This window comes from Aphis gossypii, chromosome 1 (assembly GCF_020184175.1).
Source record: "Aphis gossypii isolate Hap1 chromosome 1, ASM2018417v2, whole genome shotgun sequence".
Lineage (NCBI taxonomy): Eukaryota > Metazoa > Arthropoda > Insecta > Hemiptera > Aphididae > Aphis > Aphis gossypii.
The window spans coordinates 69,441,432-69,469,392 of NC_065530.1; the positions used below are offsets into that span (position 1 = coordinate 69,441,432).

At 24.6% G+C, this 27,961-nt stretch overlaps 1 protein-coding gene across 13 annotated transcripts; it reads right to left on the reverse strand.

The window, feature by feature from the left end:
* Window positions 1–425: 425 nt before the first annotated feature.
* On the reverse strand, window positions 426–27,899 carry LOC114131860 (PDZ and LIM domain protein Zasp). Of its 13 annotated transcripts, none has more exons than XM_050197441.1 (16): window positions 27,512–27,875; window positions 12,479–12,630; window positions 11,012–11,198; window positions 10,806–10,954; window positions 10,646–10,746; window positions 9,998–10,205; window positions 9,654–9,842; window positions 8,924–9,032; window positions 8,426–8,467; window positions 7,581–7,680; window positions 6,949–6,984; window positions 2,228–4,157; window positions 1,646–1,832; window positions 1,456–1,576; window positions 1,267–1,382; window positions 426–1,164 (listed from the first exon to the last, which is right to left on the reverse strand). In XM_050197441.1, exons 1-16 carry the CDS (start codon window positions 27,617–27,619, stop codon window positions 1,087–1,089), a joined length of 3,813 nt encoding a protein of 1,270 aa, XP_050053398.1. In that variant the 5' UTR covers window positions 27,620–27,875; the 3' UTR covers window positions 426–1,086. The 13 variants fall into 13 exon arrangements, with proteins under 13 accessions (XP_050053398.1, XP_050053400.1, XP_050053403.1 ...); XM_050197443.1 differs by lacking the exon at window positions 9,998–10,205 and adding an exon at window positions 10,405–10,534 and having other exon boundaries at window positions 27,512–27,872; XM_050197446.1 differs by having other exon boundaries at window positions 2,228–2,363; window positions 27,512–27,864.
* Between the last annotated feature and the right edge of the window lie 62 nt (window positions 27,900–27,961).

Below are 27,961 nucleotides of genomic sequence, written 5' to 3' on the forward strand. Positions count from 1 at the left end.
AATGTAATAAAAATAAATCAGTAAAAATTAGTCAATATACCTACCTGATAAGACAAATAATTAAAAATTAGAGTATACAGTTATAAGTAAAGATACATTTACTTCTTACAATATAAGGAAAGGTAAAGCAAAAAATTGCTTCAACCACTTTCCAAGTTCATCATTTGAATCCACATATATTATAAGCTTTTCTTTAACTAGATTTCAAACCTTTCGATGTATAAAATTATTTTTTAAAGTACAATCGACAACGTTGCAAATTCATTTTGTGTAGAATCATGAATCACCACCGGGGTTTGTAAGTTCTGGAACCATTACATTTTTTTTAGGTTATAAGTTAATAACATTTTATTAACCGTTGAAAAACATCGTAGATACAACTTTGAAGAAAATGAGCAGATAAATCAATTATTACAACAACAAAATAAATAGGTAGATACCTAGGTACTGTATATAATAACTAAAATGGGTAACATAATATATATTGTTTAGGTAAAAGCCAAATAAAAATTTTACAACAATTATTTAAATAAATCATTAAAGGTAACCCACATAACAAGCTAGGCTACATACAGTTCTGTACTTCAATGACTAAAATAATATAATATCATAATTTAATTAAAATTATTCCCTATAGGTAACAACATTTTATTGACAAATAAAGAAATATTCGATTTAAATAAGATAACTTATTATATTATAAAGTATAACATTATAAATTGGTTAAAGATACTAAAACTATATTCATGTCGCTTAATATGTTAATTTTAAAATAATGTTATATAATTTAAAATTATGATGTGCTTACCTAAGTATACATTAGGCTTTGGTATCTACGTAATAAGTAATAATTAATAAATAAAAATGATTAAGATTATGTTTCAACTAATTTTTGGTACAATTTTGTTAATTAAATTAAAACAAGCATCTTCTATAAAGTCTAAAAATAAATGGATTATTTAAGCTAAAACTAAACTAAAAAATAAATAAATGGTTTACAATGAAATGGTTGTATACGTCAATAAAAATTGTTTGGTAAGTTATCAATAATTATTCACAATGGTCAATTGATGTACGTGGTTCATATTAACGTGCGTGGCTCTTGCAATAGGGCCTTCCTCCTTTTGCATAGAAACTCTGCCCTTCCAAATTTACCTTACATTTCTATAAACATTCATTAACATTTTTAACAAAAAATATAAAATAATTATAATTATTTAACAAATTACGGCTAAAGGACAATGAAAATGAAAAATAAATATGTACCGAACAATTGAAGCACGGACTATGATAATTGCTATTTAAAGCTTCGACCCAACGATCACCCGCCTCAATTGGAAAACCACAAGCTATGCATTTAGTCGTGAATAACTCATTCCAATCTGTAATATTGGAAGAAAATAATTACAATATTTTTATTATAAATATTATTTTTCGGTCGACATAATAACTCACCATTTTCACAGTACGGAAGACTATCTTCCAAAAAGAACGGGCTATTACCGAAAAGTTTACCGCAATATGTACAGTTGAAACATTCGGGATGGAATTGTTTTCCAATTGCATTCAGACAATCCTACGAAATGATAGTATCATTGATAAATTATTTGTTAACATAAAATCAACCAACAGATAAAAACTCTACCCCTTTAATTTTCTTGGAGCACTTTGAGCACACTGGAGCGAGGTATTGCTCAAAACAGTATTCGCAGTACAGGCCGTTATCTTCCTCTACAAATCCTATATCCTGTAATGGACGTTTGCACTTGTCATTTGTACACACAAAATGTTCCGGACACCAAATCTTTCCGAGGGCGGTAATAAACGGTCCTCTGTTAAATAATAAAATATTAAATAAAAACGTAATCGTAAAGGTTAGTACGAGAGCAGAAAAAAAACCACAGCAAAAAGCTAACAAACCTTGTGATTTGGGATTGACAACAATTACATTCGGGGTTTTTAATGATCTTTTGTGCATTGCTACCGATGTCTTCTGTAATTGTAAGTTTTCCAAGTCCTGGGAGATTATTAATTACCGTGAGAAGCAAACAAATAACAATTGCGATGAGTTACAAAAACCAAGAAATTGTTAAATAAAACAAGGCCGGTGCTGAGTTACCTAACACATATATCTACTATTTTTCTTACCTTGACCAATTAGTCCAAAACTCTAAGTATTACTAATGCAAACAAACAAACAAATACCATATATCACAGTATTATTTACCTTATGTACAAATTGCATTGTCCACATAATGGAACTCTGGCACCCGGGGTCAAATTTTGTGGGTTCAGCACTCCACGACCCCTTCTAGGTGCTGTAAGACCCGCTGAAGCACCGGCTCTTCCCGTCGGCTGACCACCTATATCGGGTATGGGTATAGGTATTGGAACACATTTAGGTTGTTGTTTTTTAGTAAGACATGTTAATTTTTTAGATAATAATGCAGCAGGTAATGATGATTTAGGCATAGGAGTGACCGGTTCTGCTAGAGTATCCTTATTTGTGGAAACTTGTGGCGTTAATGATATAGACTCTTTAAAGGATTTAGGTGTAGAAGTGGATTTTGGAGTAACAGCTACAGACGTGCTATTAGATGAAACGGGTTCAGAATTACTCGATTTCGGAACATTGGAATCAGCGTTTTTAGATTTATATGAACTACCATCTAAAGAAGATGGTTCATAACCTAAGGCAGGAGCAACTTTAGAATGTACATGAGTTTCTTGTTTTAAAAACGAAGCGTTTTTTATAGATGCTTTTGGTGTAAATTTAGATACTTTTTCTTCAATTCCCGGACCTACTATTTTTGTAGAAGATTTTTCAGATGGTGTAACTCTATGAGGATTTTCTGGTATACTTTGTTGATATCGAGGTATATCAAATGGCTCATGGAGACCAGAAGCGGTGAACGGATGTCTAGGTAGAGACTTAGAAGGTTCAGCTATTTCGTTGATTTCTTTATTTATTATTTCTTTAGATTCTTCAAGTGTGGGAGGATCAAAAACTAATTCATCTACATACTCAAAACTAGATTCATCACGGTCAAAATCTCCTGCTGCTGTAGATAATTTAAGCTCATCTGATACAGGAGGAAAAGATTTCAATCCTAAACTAGCAATTTGCTCTTCTTCTGAATCAATAGCTGATGCTGGTGAATAAATTAACGATCTTGTCATTAATAAAGGAACCGCGGGAGTTTTTTTATTATACCCATGCATATATCGAACTGGGTTGTTTCCTACTTGTCTTGACGGTGTTTTGGATTCGGTTAATTTATAACTACGATCGGGAGCTATTGCTAATGCTTCTGACATAGTCATTGGTTTTTCTTCAGGTTCGGAACTTTCTATTGGATTTGTAATAAATTCTGAAGCGTCCACAAAAGTAGGAAGTGGAGAATAACTTCTCTCGGGAGCAGTTTTTAATGCAGCAAGCATAGGCGATTCTGATCTATTTTCTTCTGTTTCAATCATCAGTTGTTTTGATTTGATATTAGGTTCAGAAATAGTAATATGAGAAATCGGTTGATCTTGTACAATATCAAATATTTTGTTTTTTGAACCATCATAATCATCAACATTTTGATTATGATTTGACTCAACATTTTGAACATAATTTGATTCTACAACTTCTAAGCATTCAACAGTTGACCGAGAAATTGTGCTTTCCACTTGATGATCGGTAAAATTAATTAAACACTGAGATTCGGTTTCTACATTCATTTCATGCTTTGGTTGTGGTGTAGATGTTTTTGACCTACTATAAATTCTATACTCTTGTGGAATTTCCGGTGGAAATATTACCAAATGGGTAGGTGAAATGGATCTGACATTATTATTTGGTGGCAATAGAGACCGAATTTCGTGAGGTACTTCTGCGGAAGAAGTTTCTAGATCATTATATTTTTGAATTGGTGATTGAGATCTTTTTTCTTTAGATGACTCTATTAACATTTGCGTAGATATTGAAGCATTTAAAGATTGTTTGCATTGGTTTAGTGTACGACATACATCCTTGGCACACAATGTAGGACACATACTTGAGTCCGTAGTTAATGGTTTTGAAACCACTGGACAAAATGCAGAACCGGTCGAAGATTTGGGTTTTAAGAAAGGTAATCTTGGTTGAGAGTTAACAGAACTTTTAGACTCGTCTAAGGTTAGTGTTTTAAGGTAAAAACCAAAATAAACGTTTAAATTAATTTTCAATCTAATATAATTATAAACAATAAAAAGCGTATTGAACAAATTATTATAATTTTAATTAGCAAACCTATATTGGCTATACATAATAATTGTTAGATACATTATAATATTTTTATCAATTTTGATTTATACTTTTAATTAATTTATTTTTTTAAATGTTTATTTTAAAGACTACTATTAACAATATTAACAATAACTGTAGGTTGAATTGATTTTTTTTTTAAGTATTTGAGAGTAAAACCTACTGTTGAATAGTATCTACTTAAATTTTTAAATGCGGTCAAAAAATGGTATAATGTAATATTTTCGAATTATGGTGACATTTCATGACATATGAGATTATTTTACAACGTTTTAGTAAATGCAGGCGATGTAGGAGAAGAGGTGGTATTTGAGAAAAATGGAATAGCTTTACACAATTTAACAGTACTTAGATGGTTACTTTTAAACTTGTAAGAGCTTTCCACAGTTGAAGTGGACTTGTTATTAATATTTGGTGCAATTTTATAATAATTATTAGATGATTGATTTAAAAATGACGTATCATTTATTAAAGTATTTGGTGTAAATGTTGACACTTTATTTTTAATCCCAGGCCCCATAGACCTATTAGATGTTGATAAATTATCGGAAACTGATGTCTGTGATGATTTTGTAATGTTTTTTTGATATTGTGATTGATTCAATAGCATATCTTGATTTGATGTAATAAATTTACTCTCCAGTTGATTTTTTTTGTGTTCTTCAAAGTTAGGTACTTGAGTAATGAATGTCTCATTGTAATTAGATTTACTTTTTATTGGTTCATAAGGGCCAGAAATCGATAATTTATCAAAAGAAATTTGAGATTTCAAACCTGTTGTTGGTTCTTTTTGTAAATTTACATTTTGTATTTGTTGAGGTAACTCTTTATTTTTTTGTAACAATATTTCAGAAGTTTTATTGTTATACCCATGCATGTATCTAACAGGATTATTTCCAATAGGCCTTGTTGAATTTTTTATGTTAGTCGATTCAAAATTAATATTCTGATTTTGAAAATTTGACTTTGTTTTATTTACTTCATTAGCGGGATGTGCTATTGGTGTTGGCAAGAGTTCAGAAGCATATATAAAAGTTGGAAGAGGAGAATAACTTCTTTCGGGGGCTGTTTTTAATGCAACTACTAATGGAGATTCTGGTCTATTTTCATTTTCTACTGGTAAAGATACCCAAGGTGCAGGCTTAATAATTGGTTCAGTAAGAGCAATTGGAGTAAATGGTCGATCAGGAGCTATTTCCATTGCCATGCTAATTGGCCCTTTTAAACCATGAAATTTAGGTAAGCAGTTAAGTTCTGCATGTTCAGAGTATTCATCTGTATATTGAGAAACAACATTTTCTGATTGAGATTTAATTTTAAATGTATTCGGTAATATTGGTTCATTTCTAACAAAAGTTTTATTTTCTGGTTCTGGTGTATGTGGCTTAGAGTATGTACGATATTCAGATGGAATTTCAGGAGGAAAAGTTATTAATTGATTGGGTGAAATTGCTCTAATTTTATTATTTTGTGGCAATAAAGACCGAACATCATGAGGTGCCTCTGCAGAAGTAAAATCTTGACCTTTATCATCTGGAATAGGTGAATGGGGTCTCCCTTTTTTAGTAGATTCTAATAATAATTGATCTGCGATTGAGTCGTTCAATGAGTGTTTTAATTCAGTCATTGTACGACATACTTCTTGAGAACAAATAGATGCACGTTTTCCGGAATCATATTGCACTGTCTTAGATACCACAGGACAAAAAGCAGAACCGATCAATAGTTTTGGTTTTAGGAAGGGTAATCTTGGTAAAGAGTTAGTTTTGTACTTAGGTTCATCTGAAGTTAGCAAATTAAGGCAAAACACCAATGAAAATAAAAATTGATTAATTTGCTTTCAAATTTAGAATAAAATTGACCTATTTATAAATTATAAGCATGTATTGATATTATCTATACCTACTTCTACTTGTAATTAAAAGGACAATTATCATATATCCTCATATATCATGTTACTAATATCTTAGTTACTTATTGTAAAAAGACATTTATAAATTTTATGTTCTGACTTAATATTCTATAAAATTATTTAATTCAAACAAAAACGGTCAATTAAAAAAAAAATAAGCTTTTAAAATCATCAAAACCAAACAGAAGCTTAGAATATTTGTACATATATCTAAGAAGTGAATACAATTGAGAAAGGACGTGGTTTAGAGTTGAATGTTTTTATGTCTGAAAAATTTAAAATAATATGACTTGAATTATATTTTATGAGTTATGATAAATAATCATTAGTGCTTTAAATTCAATTTTATTAAAAACTATATTTTTTTTTAACGTATAAAAACCGTTTTTGCTTATTTTTAAAAGTTATTTCTATAATACTAATTGACTTCAATAGATTTTATGTTTATTTCTTTTGTTTAAATATAGGTAAGTAATATAACCCAGTCAGAATATAATAATTATATTAACTACTGTAAAAGAACCAATTCCATAATAATTTGTAAATACACACACATATATTATGTAATAAGTATTCAAAAAAATTTAAATAGGTTAAGTTAAGAATCGGAAATTTATAAACAAAATGTATATAGATATAAATCCTTTTTAAAATAAAGTATAATTTATGGAATGGTTTTTTTATACCTGTTACTTCTATGCACATCAAAAATTATGATTACGAGTAGAACTAATAGTATTTTTACCTGAAGAAATAGGTTTTTTCAATTGAGAGTTGAAGCCTATAAAATAAATTATTATACAACTCGTTTTTGCGTACAAACACTTATGTTTTATATTCATATTGAAATTAAAATTATTTTTATTTCTCATTTTAATCTAGGTGAAAAGAAAAAACAACATAAGTTTTGTTGTGTATTCTGGATAAAATATTTATTTTCTATAATAAAATATTTTATTTAAAAAATTTTTAAATACATATTTAATATTGTAGATAGATCCTTTTTATCTTGAAATTTTCGCGGTTTAAATACTTAGGTTATAAGTTAGGACAGTTAGGTATTTCAAAATAAAAATATAGATACATTAACAAGACGATTACTTAAGAATGCTCAATTTAAATCCCATTATAAACGATTCTCCTTGTTCTCAGATTCAGTTATTATAACTTACGACAAGTATATTATACTAATTTTGTTGAAGTATATTTTAGTAGGTACTTATTAATCTATTAACCATTTATTTACTACTTCTATTTGAACTAAAATATTCTATATTATACTTGTATAAACTCAACATCAATTTATTTGAATAGTGATCCTAAGAATTATAATTTTATTTTAAGTTTAAACACATAATAAAAAAATTAATAACTTACCGGTCTGAACTTGGTTATATCCACCGGTGAATATCGGAGCAGTTGGTGTTTGTTTGGGTGCTTCATATGGTTTAGCATTCGAAAAAACTTTTGACGGAGTCTGAAAAATAATTTATGAAAAGTTTGTAGGACTGTAAATATAATGGGAAAATAATATTGTGTGCAATAAAACATCGTTAAAAAATGTTGCATTTTGTAAAGCATTAATAACACAAAGATACAGCGTGTTTCAATAATTCAACAACCTATAATAAATCATAACAGTAATACAATTCACAAATATACTGTAGATAATGTCATACGAGTGTTACGGTGATGCTTAGACATAGGTACTGTAAATAATGTTAACTTAATAAAATTAAAGCTTGGTAACACAGTTTAAATTTGTATACGTATTAACTGCAGTAGTGCAATTGTGCAACCTTTAATGCATAACATAACTCTTCTTTAAAACTTGTATTATAATATTTTTTATTGGTATATTATGTTTATTACAAATTTACACCAAAAAAATTTTTTTTTCATTAGTAATAACTATTGCTATTTTGAATTTTGTGTCACTGCGATGAATTATAATCCACACGTAATGTTCACTTGTCAGTACTATATCATACGTATTACGTATGATATATATCATTAAGCAACAACAATAATCAAAAACATTTTCATACAACCAAATAATAAGTTAACTAACTATAAAAATTAAATTTAAAAAAAATAAAAAACCTCATTATTTAGTTATATAATTTCAAACATAAATAATTTTTAATCATAACTTTCACTCAATTTATTATCAACAACGGTTAGTATTGAAATTTTCCATATTATATATAGTATTGATCTACCTGCTGTTTAGGGGCGTTTACGTGACTAGGAGCTTTTGGAGCCTGTATAGTAAAAATATTTTTCATACAATAAAAATCTTCAATTTATATGAAATATAGATAAATTATAAGAACATAACAAGATGTTACACATTTAAACATTTTGAAAAACTATGTTTTACATATTCTATAATTCTACATACTCATACTCATTCTAGATAGGTATACATCGAATTTAATAAATATAATTGTTGAGTTCAATCACTTCAAATGTTTCAGACCACAAGAACAATATATTTTTATTGTAATTTTTTATTAGTAATAAACAGTATAATTTAACTATATAGGTAATTATAATTAAATATTAAGATAAAACGATAAAAGATAAAAATTTAAATTGTATAAATATTATAAATATTTAACTACCAATGTTGGTCTACTTTTGAATTATAATAAATTTGTGTTATAGATTTTGTAATAAAAATAGGTATTTATATAGATTTTAAATATGTAACTTACGTGGAATGGTATTGGCGATAAGGTGCTTGGTTGTGGCGATTGCACGGATTGTACGTCCTTCGATTTATTTGGTATTATATTGAATGATCCTAATGGTGGATTTGAGCCTCTGTTAAAAACGAAAACAATTAGAAAGTAATTCATAAGTAATAAATTGAATTTATTAGGTACCTACCTACCTAACTAATGTTACAGAATTGTGGATATCTACCTATGCATATTTATTTAATTTTTTTTTGGTTTATTTGTTTGATCCAGCACTAACATTATTATTTTAATTATATTACTATTTTAAGTTAGCTGTTAGATTATACTACAATTTACAATTATGTATATGTAGAATACAATATTAAACATAACGAATATAAAAGTAAAATATTATCGATCTATTTGATTATTTCATAGTAATCATAAAAAAAAATATATTTATGAGATTAATATAAATGTGTATTTATTATTTAATTTACGTTGTTTTCAAAAAGGTATTCATGATAGAATTTATCTACAAACATATAACAAGCCTATAACTATCTATAACTATTAGATTTAATATCAATATTTTTGATAAACCAAATAAACAAAATTAAACTCCCTAAAATTATATTAATTATACCTTAACTAAGTTGATTTGATATTTGAAAAGTATTATTCATAATCTTTTTTTAAGAATTCAAAATGTTGAACTACAATATACATTATTTAAACAAAACAATTCCAAGTCATTACTTACGGTGCTACAGTAACTGGCTCTAAATTTGGTGTCGGTGGATTTTGTCTGGCGACCATTTTGGCATGAATGTCGCAATACAATTTGTTATTGATATTGAAATAACCCACGTTTTTCAGAGACGATCCACAAGTGGCGCATTTAAAGCATTCGACGTGCAAACTTTTATCTTTGATGCGTACGAACACACCTCTATATTCAAATTAAACTTTTATTATTTATATACTAAAATGGAATATTATAACTAATAAACACAAAATGTATTAGTGCCACGCGTGTTAATTTGCAAAAAGTGGTTCCGGGATAAGTTTAAAGATGATTACCAAGGAAAATACATTGTATCTTACATAATATCGTTTCTGCAATCACTGCATTCAATACGCTTAGCATTATCCTCGAATTTGTCCACATCTTTCAAAGGAGAACCCAAATATGGATCTCGTTGTTCGGGCATATGCATGTTTGCTGCTATAGGTGTTATAGGGCGTGGTGATGTAGCACGGCCCCCTATTGCATGGCTTGAAGCCGAGAAATATGCAAATTTCGATTGTAGGTCTATTATTCCAAAATAAAATAAATTTCTTAGCCTCTAATTTCCGAAATATTAAATTCAGAAATTTTCAGAGTTATCTCAATAAATGGTAGCATTATACAAAATAACTTTTCAAGATCAAATGTCCACCCTACCACATTGTCTTTTTTAAAGCGTCACCATAAGCACCAAGCACAATATACAACATTTCACATAACTTACACTATAAGTCTCTCACAATCGGCGCAAATATTTTGATTGGGAGCGCTTTGTGGTGCTTTTGGCTCAGGTGCGGATACATGCCGCGTTGCATTTTTGTTCATCGTATCGACAACAACATTTTGATGAACTTCTGTGTATATAACATTTTGAACATTGTAGAGAAAAGAATACAACAAAGGCATTTTCTTTTTGTATTTCTATTTATCTGCAGCTATACGTAAAAATTGTATTGATATTTTACCTGTTTCTAAATCCCTTGGTTCTTTATCGGCTTCTTGTACCATTTTAAACACTTCACTTTTATTAGCTTCGTAATTCTTTTCATTTTTCTTAAAATTGACTCTGTAAATTTTTTAATATAAATTATATTATGCATTTAAGTTTGTGCAATATCCACTAACCCTAATACTCCTCCAGCTAATACTTCCGCTTGAGCTGTAAGCGTCTCAGCAATATTCTCCTCGCTATAAATACCTACTGGTGTGTTGTACTGTTTATTTACAATAGCTTTAACAGTTCCAGAATCATTATTGTATCCACTCGAATTAACCTATAAAAATTTCCTTAGTGAAAATACACGTATTAAATGTAAATTAATTATATTTACTTTAGGAGATGAAGTTCCACTATATGGCCGTGAAACAGCATTGTGTGAAGAACCAAAAGCAGGAGATTGAGGGCCAACTTTGGCCAGCGATGTTTTTGTAAGTATCTGTGGAGATTGAGACAGACGGCTAGGCACTGGACTTGGTCCAACAGGTGTTACTGACGGTTTCCATGTACTTGTTCCACCACTAAAATATAAAAGTAAATTTTTTTATAATTAATGAGTTTTACAGACAATTTTTTAACCTACTAATACACAAGTTAACTTTATCGTTTATGTTAATAATTATTATATAGTTATAGAATATATAAAATTAAAATAATTATTTTTTGTCGTCACAAAAGAATTAAAAAAAATTAATCTTAATAAGTGTATCTTCTAAAATCACTAGCATTTACATTTTATACATAATATATTATAATTCTTTAGTTAAAAATACTATAATAATACTTATAGGTTGAATTTTAAAAAAAGTAGTTTTAACTCAGTTAAGACATTTTTGTAAAAATAACATTGTTAGTATTGTCTCCTCTAATTATTAACCACATGAACACGAACAATATAAATGCATATATATATTTATTATACAAGTACCTACCTAATGTTTTTTCTTTCGCGTTATTTATCTAAACTTGGCTATGATCCGAAAAAATATTATTTTCAGCAATGTCAAAGGAATCGTTTGACAAGAAACATTTATGTTTTACTTCCTTTTAGAAATAGAATTCACAAAATATATACCAGGAAATTTAAATTTGGAATCAAACCAACCACATACACATAAATAATTTAACCTCAAATTGTATTCTGAATTATAATACTTAAATGATAGATTATATTTAATTTATATATGATGAGTAGATTTTTAAATATATTAAAAAATGAGAAAAAGATGATTTAAGGCTCAAATGATTTTGCAAAACTTAAAAAAATTGAGTTAATGAGTTAATTTTAGAATACCCATTATTTAATTTACATCATAAGTTTTCAATATTATATAGTTTAAAACATTACTTACATGTTTATTGTATATACATTTTTTTAGACCATTATTTATTTATTTACTATTCTATGATTGACAATAAAAAGTTACAACTTAAAACAAATGATTGAAAATTTACATGTATTTATGTTTATTTTCTTATAATATTTTATAATAATAATATTTTTATAATAATTATTATTTCATGTAATATTTTCGATTTTATCTTTTTTATGTTTTATATTAAAAAAAACCTGAACGAACATGTCTATTTCAGATTATAATAAAAAAAATATGTTTCATAGCGTATCACTCTATTTAATAAGGTAAAAGTGACCACTATTGTTGTTGTTATTTCTGATTAAAAATGAATCAACTTCTTAGCGATATAATCATTACAATACGCATGACGCGATTCGACAACAATAGAATATTGCTAGGACTGCTAGGAGTTTCTGAGTATTAAAAATTATCATTTGCTTTACCGTTGAATGGTCACTTCAAAAGCGTTTCCAGCTCCTAGGATAACATCTTGGGCATCTTTGTGCTTCACATCATATACATCTTGATTATTGACCCTGACCAGAGCATCGCCTACTTGAAGACCAGCTTTCTCAGCTAAACTGCCGAAATTCACCTAAAACAAAACATATAATTAATGACATTAGACGTATTATGCATAATATATGGACTGCAGTTATCGGTATAGTAAAAATTAAATATGCTTCGTCATATTTATACATTTTGTATACAATAGAGATTTACTTGTTTAAGATTACAATTGTTTAGTTAAGCCACCAATTGAACAAAGATATTTCAGCATCATTATAACAAGTGCTTGTCAGATAGATAATAATAAAGGTATGGCTTATATGATATTATAAGTAATATAAGCGTTATATATTAAATAAAGAATGTAAAAGTATATTATTCAAACAAAAATCACGAGGTTTATTTACGAAAGCTGAGTGTGACAGTGGGGTGGGAATCTTTAAATACACAAGTAATGATAGATTTTTTCACAGATTATATTTGCATATTTTCAATATCATTATATTTTAATAATATTTAGGTATTAGGTAAATTAACATGTGTAATAAAAATGACGAAATATTAAATAAATGTGTATATGCGGTCGATATACAACTAATCAATGAATATTAATTAAACGTACAAAAATATTAAAAAAAAATAATTTCATAAAAAAAAATAAATATTTGTTATGATTATTATTGAAAAAAAAAATAATAAATAAAATAAAACACAATATGTATTATGGAACACATTTTAAAATAGATAAAAATTTCTCGAAAAAACGTATGCTGTATTGCTGTTTACATTAAATGATAGTATTGAATAATACAAAACAATATTGTAAAAAAGAAAAATATATAGTTATATAAATATTCCAAAAATTTAAAAATGTCGGAAAACATAATAAATATATAAAAAAATTCAAGATAATAACTGCTATGAATATAAAAAAAAATACTTAATTCGTCTACAGATAATTTAATATTAACATATCACATGTATAATAACTAATAGTATTATTATTTATTAATTTTGTATACGATTTGATTGTAGAGTGTTTAATTTATTAAAATATTAAAATATCTGATATTTCGTATAAAGTATTTTAATTAACTGTTTACTTTATATACCTAGTTTAAAAACTTTATACTTTTTAATTAGTTAATTTATTTATTTATTTGATATTAACCTACAATAAATTAAAATAGTTTTAATAAACAAAGTTATAAACTTTTATTTAAGAGTACATTAATAAAATAATGCATATTTTATGTTTGTACTAAACTTTATTGTCTTTATTTATTGGTCGGTTGTTTAAAAAAAGTCATTCGACTTAAATTTCTACTTGTATAATAAATACGACTATAATATGTATTATGTATAATATGTTATCCAAGATTTATAGTAAATTTAAATGTTGCTCAAAAAAAAATTATTATTATTATTATTATTATTATTATTATTTAATGGATAAATACGAGTGAACATTTACTCACTTATGGTTCACTGAATGTGATTAATGAACATATAGTTTTATGTTCGTAATACAGAGAACGAACACTAGAGTAGTATATATATTATATACGAGTATACCTACACTATGCTATAATAATATAAAACTAAAATAAAATTTCGATGGGCCTGAAAAAAATATGAGGTTAAATAAAAAAAATTAAAAATAGAGTGTCTAGGGAAGAATATAATATTGGAAGACGTTCAAAATGAAAGAACTTTAAGTTTATTAATTATAAAATATTATACTCATAAACAGTAAAACAAACATCTAAGGATATACTATAATATATTTTAAGGGAAACATTACTATTCATATTTTATAAATTTTGTTTTTAATTGTTAAAATTGTTTTAAATCAATACAGTATAATATAATATATATATATATATTATTCTTTAAAAATTAACATTTTTTCATCTAATTGCTGACCAATAAAATATGTAATACGAAGACGGCGAGTTTCCAAGAAGCATGTTTATTCTTTGGGAACATAATATTGTTAACTAATTATTATAAAATAGTTGTACTGGAAATCGAAGAAAAACGCTAATATTGTATATAATATATATAGAAACATAACTATGTTGACCTAAGGTATGTGACGTCGTTATCGTAACATTTTTTTTAACTCGAAGTTATTCTTTAGAGACATAATATGTAATTAAAGATTTCAAATGAAACAAGAATGGTATTAGCCATTAGGTATTATAAGAAGATACTTTAAATACCTAGACGTAAACGTTTTAAAGATTATAACTTTAAATTGTATTTCATTTCTACTGAATACCTATTTAAGACATAAATAAAATTATATAACACATTGTACACATGTATATGATAAAATAAATACAAAGTAGATACCTAAAACACATATAATTATTATATTTCACATGTATTATGTATAACCATGTATAGGTATGTTTAACATTAAAAAAAAAAAATAGGGAAGTCGTTTTTCTATATAGTAACTTTTAAGTATACCAGGTATACTGTACCTATATACTTCGCCATTGACTAAGTCACTTTGTTAAATTTTAACTCAATGAAAAAACTATTGTACTTTATTAAAAATGATTTTGAGCATAAGATTATCAGGCTTTATTTCTTAGGATATTTTATAATTTATTTATAATACTTTTGGTAGAGTAATTTTTTTCTATTATTAATGAAGTTCATTGTACTTATTTTTGCCAAAATCACACTCATACATATATATATATATTTATATCATGTATTATTGTTATTAATTAATAAATCAATATTGATGTACAATATACAGTAGAATAGTGTGAAAATATGTTCTATTAGTATCTTAAATAAAGCCATAATATTTATCATTTAATGAAATTATACTATATTTAGAAGAATGACTTCCCTGATTTTTTTTTTTTTAATGTAAGACATACCTACCTATATTAGGAATGTTTGAAAATGTTAATTTAAATATTTTGTGAACATTTCAATTCTATTGAAATAATACCTAACGATATATAAATTTTATTTTTAAAATTTAAATTTTTGTTCCAAATAACTATTTGTTTTAGTACCTCAAGTCATTATCTACTATAGATTTGAAATTAAAGAATATAAGAACTACAAGGATTTTTATTAAATTTTAAATATATTGTTTTTCGTTTTAAAATCGATTTTGATAAACATACGAGTTATTAAATATATAGGTACACCTACGTTTTAAAATCTAAATAGTTTAATATGTAAATACGACTGTATAATATATTTAAAAAAAATTAACAGAATTTTTTTTTATTTAGGTTTGGTGCACATAAAAAAATACCTTCGATATTGTTTGAATATTTACATACCGAACTCGGCACGTAAAAACGCCTATTGTTCTCTTTCAATAATGACTAATGAGTATGTACCAAAACCAAACTATAATGTATAGCTCTTGTTATAAATATTTTTACTAGGTAGGTACCATATTATTTTAACAGTTTGTCAGCTTAACAGATTGTATTACTAATCATAATCCCGATTTATATTTTGAGCAATTATTAAGGACGTAACGATAAGAAGTAAAGATTATAGACCCAAAACATAGCAATACATTTATTCGTTTGGTAAATTATCAGAGATTTTAATTTTAGTAATTTATAGATTTATATTTTGAATTAAACAATTAATAAGTACGAAATATGAAAAGCCTATTTTTTCAGTTATCAATAGATAGCTATGTAGGTACCATTTATTACCAACGATATTATTACTACGATATTTAATGATGTTTAGAATTTTAGATATCCATGAATGATTTTGTTTTAATATAGTCTATACTAAAACATTTTAGTACTTAAAGTCCCAAACCCAGAATATAGATAATTCATATAAAAGAAGGTATACAAACTATTTTAACAAGTAAATCTATATAAAATAGATATATTGTTATTTAATATTTATAGTATAGAAGTAATTTTCATCAGAAATATGGATTGAAATGTCAAATATTATATTTCAAGATTTTTCACTAATTATATAATTAGGTATGGTACCTACCTAACAAATTATTCAATTATCCAATGAACTATGTTAAATTAATTATGTAAAAATATTGTTTTGATATAAAGTGAAAATTCCAGAACACATTGGTATAAGAACTATCAAAACAAGAAGCTTGTCAAACTGTGTTCAGTTTATGCTTAACAATAGCCTTAAAGAACCTCTCTAACAAAACAACTAAGCACCATAATAAGAGCTGTGAAATAAATGAGCTCTCAAAGAATGTTAAAAAAAAAAATATAAAATAGTCTAGAACTAAATGTGATACAGATTACATATATATATATATATATTATATATAGCTCAATATAAAATATTAATTTCGAATTACAAATGTAACAAGACTACGTCTTACTTTATTATTTGTCATAGAATTTTAAAACCTCAGTTAATATTTTAATAACACCTCTCTCAACTAGCTTATTTAGTTTCGTTTTAAAGTGTAATTCAAGTTAAAACGTAATAAATTATAATTTATACCAAATACTATCAAATAATACAACATTTGTATTATCATAACTGTAAATTATTGCTAAAACTCATTTAAAATGTTTTTTAAGCCGAATCTTAATGCCTGTATAGTTATATATTTTTTGATTTTTTTACTTTAAAATGCACAACAAATACAAAATTGTCAAATATCAATATAAGTACTTAATACTTATAATAATATTTATTGTTAACAAACGTAAGTACCATGATAGTCTATAGCAACATTTTATAAATTGTCGAAATTTTTTTAATTATACATACGAATATATCTAATAATTTAATAAAATGTTAATTATATATTATTGAAAAATTATTCACTGTATTATTATCTACCAGTGAATATAAATATGTACGTTTAAAATATTTATCATGATAATTGTTTAATATCATGAAAAATGAATAATTTTGATTAAGACAGAAACTTAACTCTCAAAACATTACCTAATGTATATTATAAATAATAATACATTTTAAATTCCATACTTATCAAATAAACCTATCATTTATTAATTGACCATTAATTAGATAAATATAAATATTTATAATACATAATATTATATTAAATTTTAATACCAAAAGCATTACTTTAATTGTTTTATAATAAACCATTAAATTATACGATAAGTTAAAATATGATAAACTAATATAAATTATACAATTATGGTCTATATTAATTATAGTGATAATATTGTTAACAATACGATTAGCCGTTATTGATTTTTGTCAATTATTTTAGGCGAATTTCCAAAACATTAAACAGTGAATTATACTTTTAAATTACTAAAATTAACTTTTTACAAATTCAAATAAATAAAAAATAACTTAAAAGATATAGAACATTTTTAGCGGAACTGCAGTGTATTGATTTAACAAAAATGAGTTTTTTTTTTATACCTGCGTACACGATAAGTAATTTATAAAATGCTACAATCTATAACATATAGAGTAGTTTTTATAGAAAATTAGATCTAATTTGTACTATATAAAGAGATCAAAATTAAAAATTCTTACAAATTTTCAAAATAATCTGGAAAACGAATAAAAAACTAAGGAAAACGAGAATTTATGCAAAACCAGTTTTCAACAAAATCGATTTTGTATACAATCACAATTACTTTTTTATTAATATTTGAAATTTAAATTTGGACGAAATTATATATTTTAATGATGAATAATAAAGGAAATTATTTTATTATAATAATTCGTTTTTGTTGAAAACCCATCTAAAAAAACAAATATTCAATACTCGGACTTAAAAATTAAAACCTTTTTTTGTTATACTCAACTAACTATGATCACTTGTGAAAAGAAACGAATATATTATCGTAACTTAACAAACAAATTATAATTTTTTTACATTAAAAAAGATTAGGTCGGTTGAAAGACGAAAGAATACTGAAATACTTCAAAATAAATACAGAGATAACTTACACACTTTTTTTTGCTATACTAAATGCGTTCTTTTTAAAAGCTACTTAAAATATCGGTGCCGTGGCTTTTACCAAAATCCGTGATATGTGTATATTTTAGGGAGTAAACGGATATTGATATTTAATCATCTAAAGCCTAAGTAATTGCTCTACTGATCGATCATTCTTCAATTTAAAACGGAATAAATCATATTTATAGATATTTAACATTTTGGAAGAAATCCTATAAGTGATTGAATAATAATGAATATACGAGTATATAAAAACTGACATCATAACTAAAATTGAAAATAATATTATTATCTATTGACGAGTTCGTCATTACCCATTACAGTAATACAGTGTAAAATATAATTTGAAGTAGGTATCTAGCAAAACGTTTTATCTATTATAATAATTGATATACTATATTGAGTAATTAAATATGATAAACAATATTAATTTGTCAAATTTTATTTCTCTTCTTATATAAATGTATATATTAATTAAAATATGTAGGTAATAAAACTACTAATTATTAAAAATTTCTGAAGCAATCTATATTATTTTAATGATAAATAAAAAAAATATATAAATGCACACTTGTATTTTTCAAAACCTATTAAATACTAAAACTAAATAAAATACTAATCAATACAATATTATAGGTAATATTTTGATTGAACTTCATCATAATTTCCTCGTCCTATTTCTTATTACTATTAATATAATGTAGTAATAGTTATATACTTATATATATAAGTATAATAATATATTGTAAATAATTCATAAGCAATCGTTAATTTAATAATTTATAATTTATATGTATTTGTGAACACTTTTTATAGTACCTAGACAAAATACTTCAACCGTAATTTTGGAAGAAAATTGGACCTAGGTCCTAGTTGATACTACTAGAGGGGTCATGAGTGAAAAATTCCTAATACTATTAAAAATAATCAAAAAATGATTAAAAAACAATTAAATTTAATGCAAAACCATTTTCAACAACATCAAACTTTGTTTTTTGTTTTAAACTAAACATGAATAACTTTAGAACTTTACAGAAATGAAAATTATACTGCAGCCTGCAAACACTGCTTTATGACATGTTTCCAAAAATCGTGCATATTGCGTGTATTTTAATAATCGTAAATTATAAATATTTTATTATAAGAAAAGCTATATATGATTAAACAATTGTAAGAGAATAAATAAAAAAATTTACAAAGGTTTAATTTTAAAGTATAAAACAACTCATACGATAATTTTATTTTTGATGAAATATAATAGACTAATTAGTGTAGTACTTTAGTTATACTACTTATCAACATTCAAAATTCAAATTTACAAATTAGTGACATTTAAAAATAAGTAACTATAATACATTTTGGAGAAATTCGGCTAGTTTTTTTTTTCATCAAAACTGTTGAAATATGAATTATATTGTATAGAAATATATAGATTTAGAATATATTTATTTGGAATAAATAAGTAAATTGTTTTTATAAAATATATGCCTAGTGCAGATATACTCAATTAAAAATTTCAAAAAACAAATAAAACAGTAGGAATTTAATAAATTATTTCATTATAATATCTAAACAACTAGTTTTTTTTAACATTTTATTGAGTCACGTATTACTACTTACCTATCTCTATTTCTGAAAAGAATATATAAATATGTTATATGCATAACAAAACTCATGTAAAATGTTTGATCTGTGCATGATTTAAACACAGAAAAATGTATTATATATGTGTAATAAAAATTAAAAATCGACATGCCTGATAATTTTTAAAAGCTATAATCTCAATAATTGTTTAAAATAACAGATATTATAATAAACAAATGTATTTTTACGAATCAGGTATACCAACCTAATATATTTAGAAATAAATGTGTAATATAATAACACAAAATATAATCAACATGGTTAATAATACTTGCATGATTAATATGTTTTTTCTGTCACAGCGTTTTGAAATAATAAAACAAATGATTTAATCTTAAACTTTTAAGGTGGTTTCTAGTAAAATATTGGTAAAAATCTCCAATATTTCATTTTTAAAATAATCGGGAAAAACTAAAAAAATATTACGGAAAATGGGAGTACCTAATCAACATTTAAGCATCACTAGTTTTCAAAAAAATGTTTATTTTTTTGCAATAAATCAAAAATAAATGACTAAATATCTACATGAAAAGTTCTCAAAATATTTATTAAATTTTTAAACATATTTTGAGATTTATCATTTCTTACAACAAAACTACAAGATATTTATACATCTATAATAATAATTAATTAAGTCTGTATAGAATTCATGGAGAAATATTTCATCAAAATTAAATATTACTTAGCAACAATAATATGATGATAAATAAAACATAAAAATATACCTAATATTAATTTTATAGGATTAATAATTGAAGGGTTTTATAATGATAAAATATTTGGCTTCGTCCGACTAAATGAAGATATTTTATTTTTAGGATTGTTGGCATTACAACCTAGCATTTTTGTCCACAATATAAGTTTTAGAAAAATAGTACGAATAATAATTTAAATTTAACTTTAACAAGTTGAGGTAGGGTACATATTTATTGTTGTTGACCTTAACCTATAGGCAAATTAAAAAATAGTTAATTTAAATTTTATTTTTATTCATAAGATCTATACCTAATATGATTATTATTAACTTAATTTAAAAATTTGCTTACATTTCTAATAAAGTTTAATATTTTAATACCTATGTCCTAAATATTAATATTATTTATTGGTTATCAAAAGTAAGTAAAACTGTACTCTTTTTGATTATACCTACCTATTTATTATGAATAATGTTATTAATAAATTCACACATATATTATATTTAAATGTTGTTTGCATATTAATTGTATAACTCAGTTTAATAAGCTTACAGACATTTATAAACAAAAATAATATTTAATACAATCAAAGATATGTATTTACTTTAAATACTAAGGGCCGTTCTTATAATGTTCGATTTGTGCCTATGGATAACGCTAACCGGAAGAATTTATCATGAGTTAACCGATAGAATTCTACCGGTTAATCTTAACCGACACTTAACCAGATATTGTAAGAACGGCCCTAAAGAGTTAAGACACTTTTGTAAATGTGTTTGGACATAGATAACAATTTTATATAGACACTTAGTCAAAGTTATTTATTTTTTATATATTTTGTATGCTTTGTCTCGTCCTATTAATAAACACGTAGATATTATATATCTACATATATGGGTGAACCCATTAAAAACAAATAAAAATCATTTCTAAACTGTTTCTTTTAAAAGTACACCCATTTTTAGTTTTTGTTTAACTTTATTTTTAACTATCTACTTGGATTCTATAAAGTTATTTTCAAATGAATTTTATTGTTGGATTTATTTATACAATATTTACTTAACAACACAGATGTCTACTATATAAATGTATATATGTGTGAATCTACTATATAAATGGTGTTAAAACATTTTTCGTGTATGATAGCAGATGCTTACAAAATTTTTTTAAAAGTTCCGTTAATTATAAAAACAAATAATCAATTTCTATGATGAGTTTAACATGTTTTCTGATGTGGTAGAAGTTTCGAGGTTATTCAATCGTTAAATCATATTATATAATATTATGATCTAGTAAACTTAATTGCTATGACCAATATTTTGCCAAAACAAAATTTGTGCACACTTCACTTTCTGGCATAGCTCCCGAACATTCAAACCGTTCTGCATTGTTTTTCTTATTATCATTAACCCAAAAAAAAATATATATATTTCCGAAATATTTAAAATTAACTTAATATTATAATTACATCTTATAGTATCTTACATCATATATAATTTGAATTTTGATTAGCTTAGTAGTTTAATTGTTTATAGATTGATTTAGTTTCGACTATCATTAGTGAGTTTTGTAGATAAATATAATATACATAAATTATTGAATATTTATATAATCATACATTCATACTCTATTGCTTATTCTGGGTACATAATAAACTTAATTCATAGTTCAAAAAAATATGTATCTACGTTTTTAAATTTTTATCATTTAATTTCATAACAATTAAACAAAAAGATTAAATTTATTACCTGATTACATTATATTGATTTGATAATATTATTATCTTTTATAATTATAATAATTCACTTAATACCTTTCATATTAAATAATGAACTAAAGAGTATCCACAATTTTTTTACTAGTTAGTTGAAATTTTGAAATAAAACAATCCAATTCTATTTAATTAAAACAATTTAAATATATCTAAAAACTATAGTTAAAAGTAATAAAATCGTTAAAATCTTGGAAAAAATAAAAATATTATGGAGTACATATATCTGCCATATGGAAGAGTATTCAAATATTTAAATATTATACAAGTATAATAACTTAGGTAATAGTAAATATATTTTCAATATTTCAAACTTTTAAAAATATTAAAATACACTTCATTTTTAAAAATAAGTAATCTTTATAGATAGTACAATTTTAATTTTTAATTTTTTAAATGTTTCTATTATTATTTAGTATAACTTGAAGTTAAACAATTTTATGAAAAATTTAACAAACTCATATACTTATTAAAAGTTATTATATTATATACATATTAAAATAATGAAACAAACAATAGTTTTCTACCAAATGTGTAATACACTACTCTAACGAAGTTTTAATACTTTACTACATTCCCCTTAACACTGTTAATTTCCTTAATCTAAACTTTACTTCATGATAAGGTATATAAATTATAAATAAAATACTATTCTACGATTATTTAATACAATACATTTTTAAGTATTCTGCTTTAATTAAAATTATGAAGTATTATAAATAAAAATCTTAAATCTTAAAAATTAGAAATAATTTCAAGTATATAATGTGATAAGTTTTTTAATTAAGTAAAAACATTGTTATAAAATATACCCGGCTTTTATTTTTTATTTCTATATATTTTATGAAAAATATAAAAACTATTAATTCTTTCCATTAAAATGAATACAATAATTATATTATGGTCAAACAAACATTCAAATCGTTATTTTTTTTTAATTTTTAGCGAACTATCGTCGACTTAACAATATGTAAGGGTCGAGAGGTGACAGAATGACATCAAACGGAAATTAATTTTGCAAACATATTATAAACATTTGGATGTTACGACGAATAACGACGTCAGTACATTGTACATTACTTACGAACTCACAAATATACAACTCTACAAACACTATTTGTTTAAATGTTTATATTATACGTTTGACAATCTCAATTGAATAATACATTAATATTCAAATTTCGTTAAACATTAGTATATAATAAAACAAATATTCCGCTTATAAGCTATAGTATGATTTTCATAGTACCTATTAACAAATCGAAGAATAATATCAATATATATAAGTAACACTTTATTGTCAAATACATATAGTGTACCAATATAGACTAATAACCTCTACAGTCCTTCTGGCTCTTTTATATATATATATATAATCAAAAGTGCCACGTACATAAATGTGTAAATATTTTATACCTACACCTACCCACCCATTATTTCATTCTGAGAGAAAGATATATATATTTTTTTTAAGTTATTTAGAAATAAATACATATAATGTTTGTTATTTTATTTAGATTAAAAAAGCAATGCATTTTTAAATCTCCTTTAAAATTATCATGGTTATGTATGAGTTAGAATAAAACCAAACTACTGTATTTTCATTAGACAAATGTCGTTTATCATATAAATATAATATATAATTATAGTATCTATAATCTGTCACACTTTGAGCAAAATATAGGTACAATACAACAAACCAAATTAATAATTAATATCTCATATTATCAAATATACTAAATACCTATTATAATATGCTTTCTAATACTATTAATACTCTTTCTAACTAAAATACTGGACATATTTTATGTTTAAAAAAAAAAGTTATCAAGTACAATTTTTTTAAGGAAAATAATTGTCAATTTTATTGTAAAATAGAGTACAGACGTTATACCTAATGTTATTTTACTATAGATGTTATAATAACGAGTGTCACGCATTTATTGATACAATTTATCGTAATTTTTCCAAAACCTGTTTTCGATGTTAGGTTAAACAATATTAAATAGTCTTTACATTCACAAATTTCGCAAAAATATGAGTTTTTATTATAATTGTTTTCTTAAAAAAAAAAAATTATCATTATTTTATTTTTGAAAATCTAAAATTATCCAACTAAACTTTTAAAATCACTAACAATTATAAAAGTAGTTAAATTATTAAAATATTATTAATGACTAGGAACTTGTTTAAAATTTTGGCTTTAATTACTCTAATCTGCTTATATTGAAATCTATAATAAACTACTGTAGGTATTAGTATGTAGTATGTACTATAAAAATGAATATATATCTAAGTAATTTAATATATTTTTTAACGCATAGGAATTTATAAAGGTCGTATTAGTATCAAAAAAATAAACAGTGTTAACATAGTAGTAATAATAGTAATAATAATATATACATTATACAAGTGTCGTTGTTTAAACAAGTGTTTTGCCATTTGTGAACGAATAAGTTGAAAAAATTCTTGTTACATATTATATTCTAATTTATAATAAAGTTTATACGGTTTAAAATAATTAGTTAATAAACTAAAATATATAAAATTAATTAAATAATTAAATTGTTAAATATCTAATTAATACTAGTTGTAATCAACTATCCATCGAGTATGTATGTAAGTTTTATTTATCGTATTTATACTATCTAACTCCTATATACACAATGTACGTGTACATAACATACATATTACGTACATTTCAAATTATGAATATTTTATGTTAAAATTTCAAATCATTTCATTAATATGTACTGTTTCAACAATTTAAGTACACGAAACTTATTTTTAGGTTAACTGCCTTTAATTACGTATTATTATTTTATTACCAAAAATCCAAATTAATAATCATTGATTATATTTATTAAGATATTTTTTTATACTAGATACATTATAGAATTCCTAATAAAAACATTTTCAATAGTTTAAATAATATACTTCATATGGTATTTCATCAGACTATGTAAATTTTAATAAAATATTATTATTTAAAGTAGTAGGTACGTTATAAACTTATAAATATATTAAAAATAATTAATTTACTTTACCTACATAGTTTACATGTATACTATTAAATCTTGATAGTAACATAAGAAGAAGTTTTTTATTCCCCTAGGACCTAAAATTCTTGAAAGTTTTAGAAAGGTTAATTAAAAGTATCTTTATATTAAAAATTGAAAATTTTCATTCATTACATAACCATGTAAAAATTAATTATATTTTCAACATAGTTGAAAACAACAAGTATAATAATAAATATAAAATTTAATATAATTTGCATTTATTTTCAATTATCTATAATAACCCATATAGTGACGTATTATGAACTATGACCCAATCTTGAAATATGTATATAAATATATGTGCGTATAATATACCAACATACTATTGTTAGATGTGTACCTATCTTATAATATACAGCTTACAGGGGGTCATTGTAATCGTGGGAGAATCGTGATATACTAGAGCTGCAAATGTCATCACGGACATAATAGATTTTTCGGTTATTTTGTTTCTGCTTGACTGCCAAACCAATGTACCACATCTAAGATAATTATCCGTGCTAATCCTCTGGACCATAAAGTAGTTTATATTCTCAATTTTGCGATGGAAAAGACTAAAATACATAGTTTCGATATAATAAAATAAATTATGTTCGATATTAAGTGGTAAATTTAGTTGATTTCGAATCGATTTCATGATTGGCGATTATAACAATCGAACAATTTGTGACAGTGGGAACTTTGCCCAAATTACAGAAGGCTAATACGCGCAGCTACATAAATAGAAAAGACTCAATACTCATATGGTAACTTATACTAATGAATGATCTCAATACTCTCAATGCTTCGAGTTTTATTGAATGGAATTTCTGTTGGAAGAACTATAGATAAGCACATTTACTTGGAAATTAAATACTACCACCGAAGTAATAATTAATTTATTAAAGTATAAAAACAAACAAACTTGAATAATTAATTAGGAAAGTAATGGATGTATCTCAGTATCTATAACGATACGAATAGAAATTTGAAATACCTAATATAGTAGGCAACTATAGAAAAACAATTTAAAGGTCAATTTAAATTAAGGTAAAATATAACTATATAACATGCTTACAAATGGGTATTTAACTAAAACAAAAAAATAGATTACTTACTCAAGTTCATTCGTAAATTAATAATTCTTTGTTTTGCTTTTTTATATTTGAACGATGTTTAAGCTTAAACTTTTTCCAATAAATACAAATCAAAAATTATAAATTTATATCTGTACGCATTTTTGAAATATTTAAATTCTTTATGTTCTATAGACTACATTTTTTGAATTTGTAAATCCACTTATGTTATTTTTATTCAAAAATTTCATTAAATAGGTATGAAATTAAAATCACTATTTTTAAATTAGGTTAGGTTAAAAAATAAAAACGTAATCTAATTATAAAATAGCCATGAAACAATTTTTATTTAAACATGAACAATATTTAAATATTTTTAAACTATATTATTTACTAAAATGAATATTTAAACATTGATCTGATTTAATTTAATGGCATATTTATCATCTATGTTAGTATTGATTAAAAATAAATAAAGTGTATTAGCACATCATAAAAACTAAACTTTTAAAATGCAATTGTAGTAATGGCATAATATAACCATTATAGGTATAATTTATATTTTTTAATTAAATCGTAAGTGTGCTATTTATTTATACTTATAAACTTATAATAAATAAATAATAATTTCCTATAAATCCAAAGTTAATACAATACATCATTAAATTTTTAATTTTAATGAACAACTATTGTTAGATATTTATTGCTGTTATCTAACCACTATACATTCATCGCTAAATTATAAATTAACAAATAATAATAAAATATAGAAAATAATCGTTTAAATCTTACCTTTTGGATGAGCAATGGTGTCCCAAAATCTTTGCCTCCTTGTAATCTAAATCCCCAAGGAGATGATTGATCGTTCCTGGACAATTTCAAATTTATTAACTGAGCCATTTAAATAATTGAATGAATCCGCGTTGTCACAAAAATATTAAAAAGTTCGTCACGTCCGTAAAAAAATTAATTCAGAAATATAAAATAACGATCTATTATATGAGTTTTGGCTATTATTTATTTTGAATATTTATCTAATTATTTTCGTTTATTATTTTTCGACGTTAATAATAATGGTCAACACTCAACCGGCGTGAGCCAAGACTAATGCATTTTTAGAACAGACGTGAGCGCGCGCGCGTGTTTAAACTCTACGTTTTATTTTTGAAGCTTCTCCGGATATATAAAATGCGCCAGCACTGACGACAACTCGACCGTAATGCGCATATCCTCTTTCATGTT

Excerpts from the sequence above, each read along its gene's own strand:
- LOC114131860 (XM_050197441.1), bottom strand. The coding sequence starts at position 27,619 with ATGGCTCAGTTAATAAATTTGAAATTGTCCAGGAACGATCAATCATCT. Across the intron at positions 9,033-9,653 it reads GAGCCAGTTACTGTAGCACC|AGGCTCAAATCCACCATTAG; the intron begins GTAAGTAATGAC and ends CGTTTTTAACAG. Across the intron at positions 8,468-8,923 it reads TATCGCCAATACCATTCCAC|GCTCCAAAAGCTCCTAGTCA; the intron begins GTAAGTTACATA and ends TTTACTATACAG.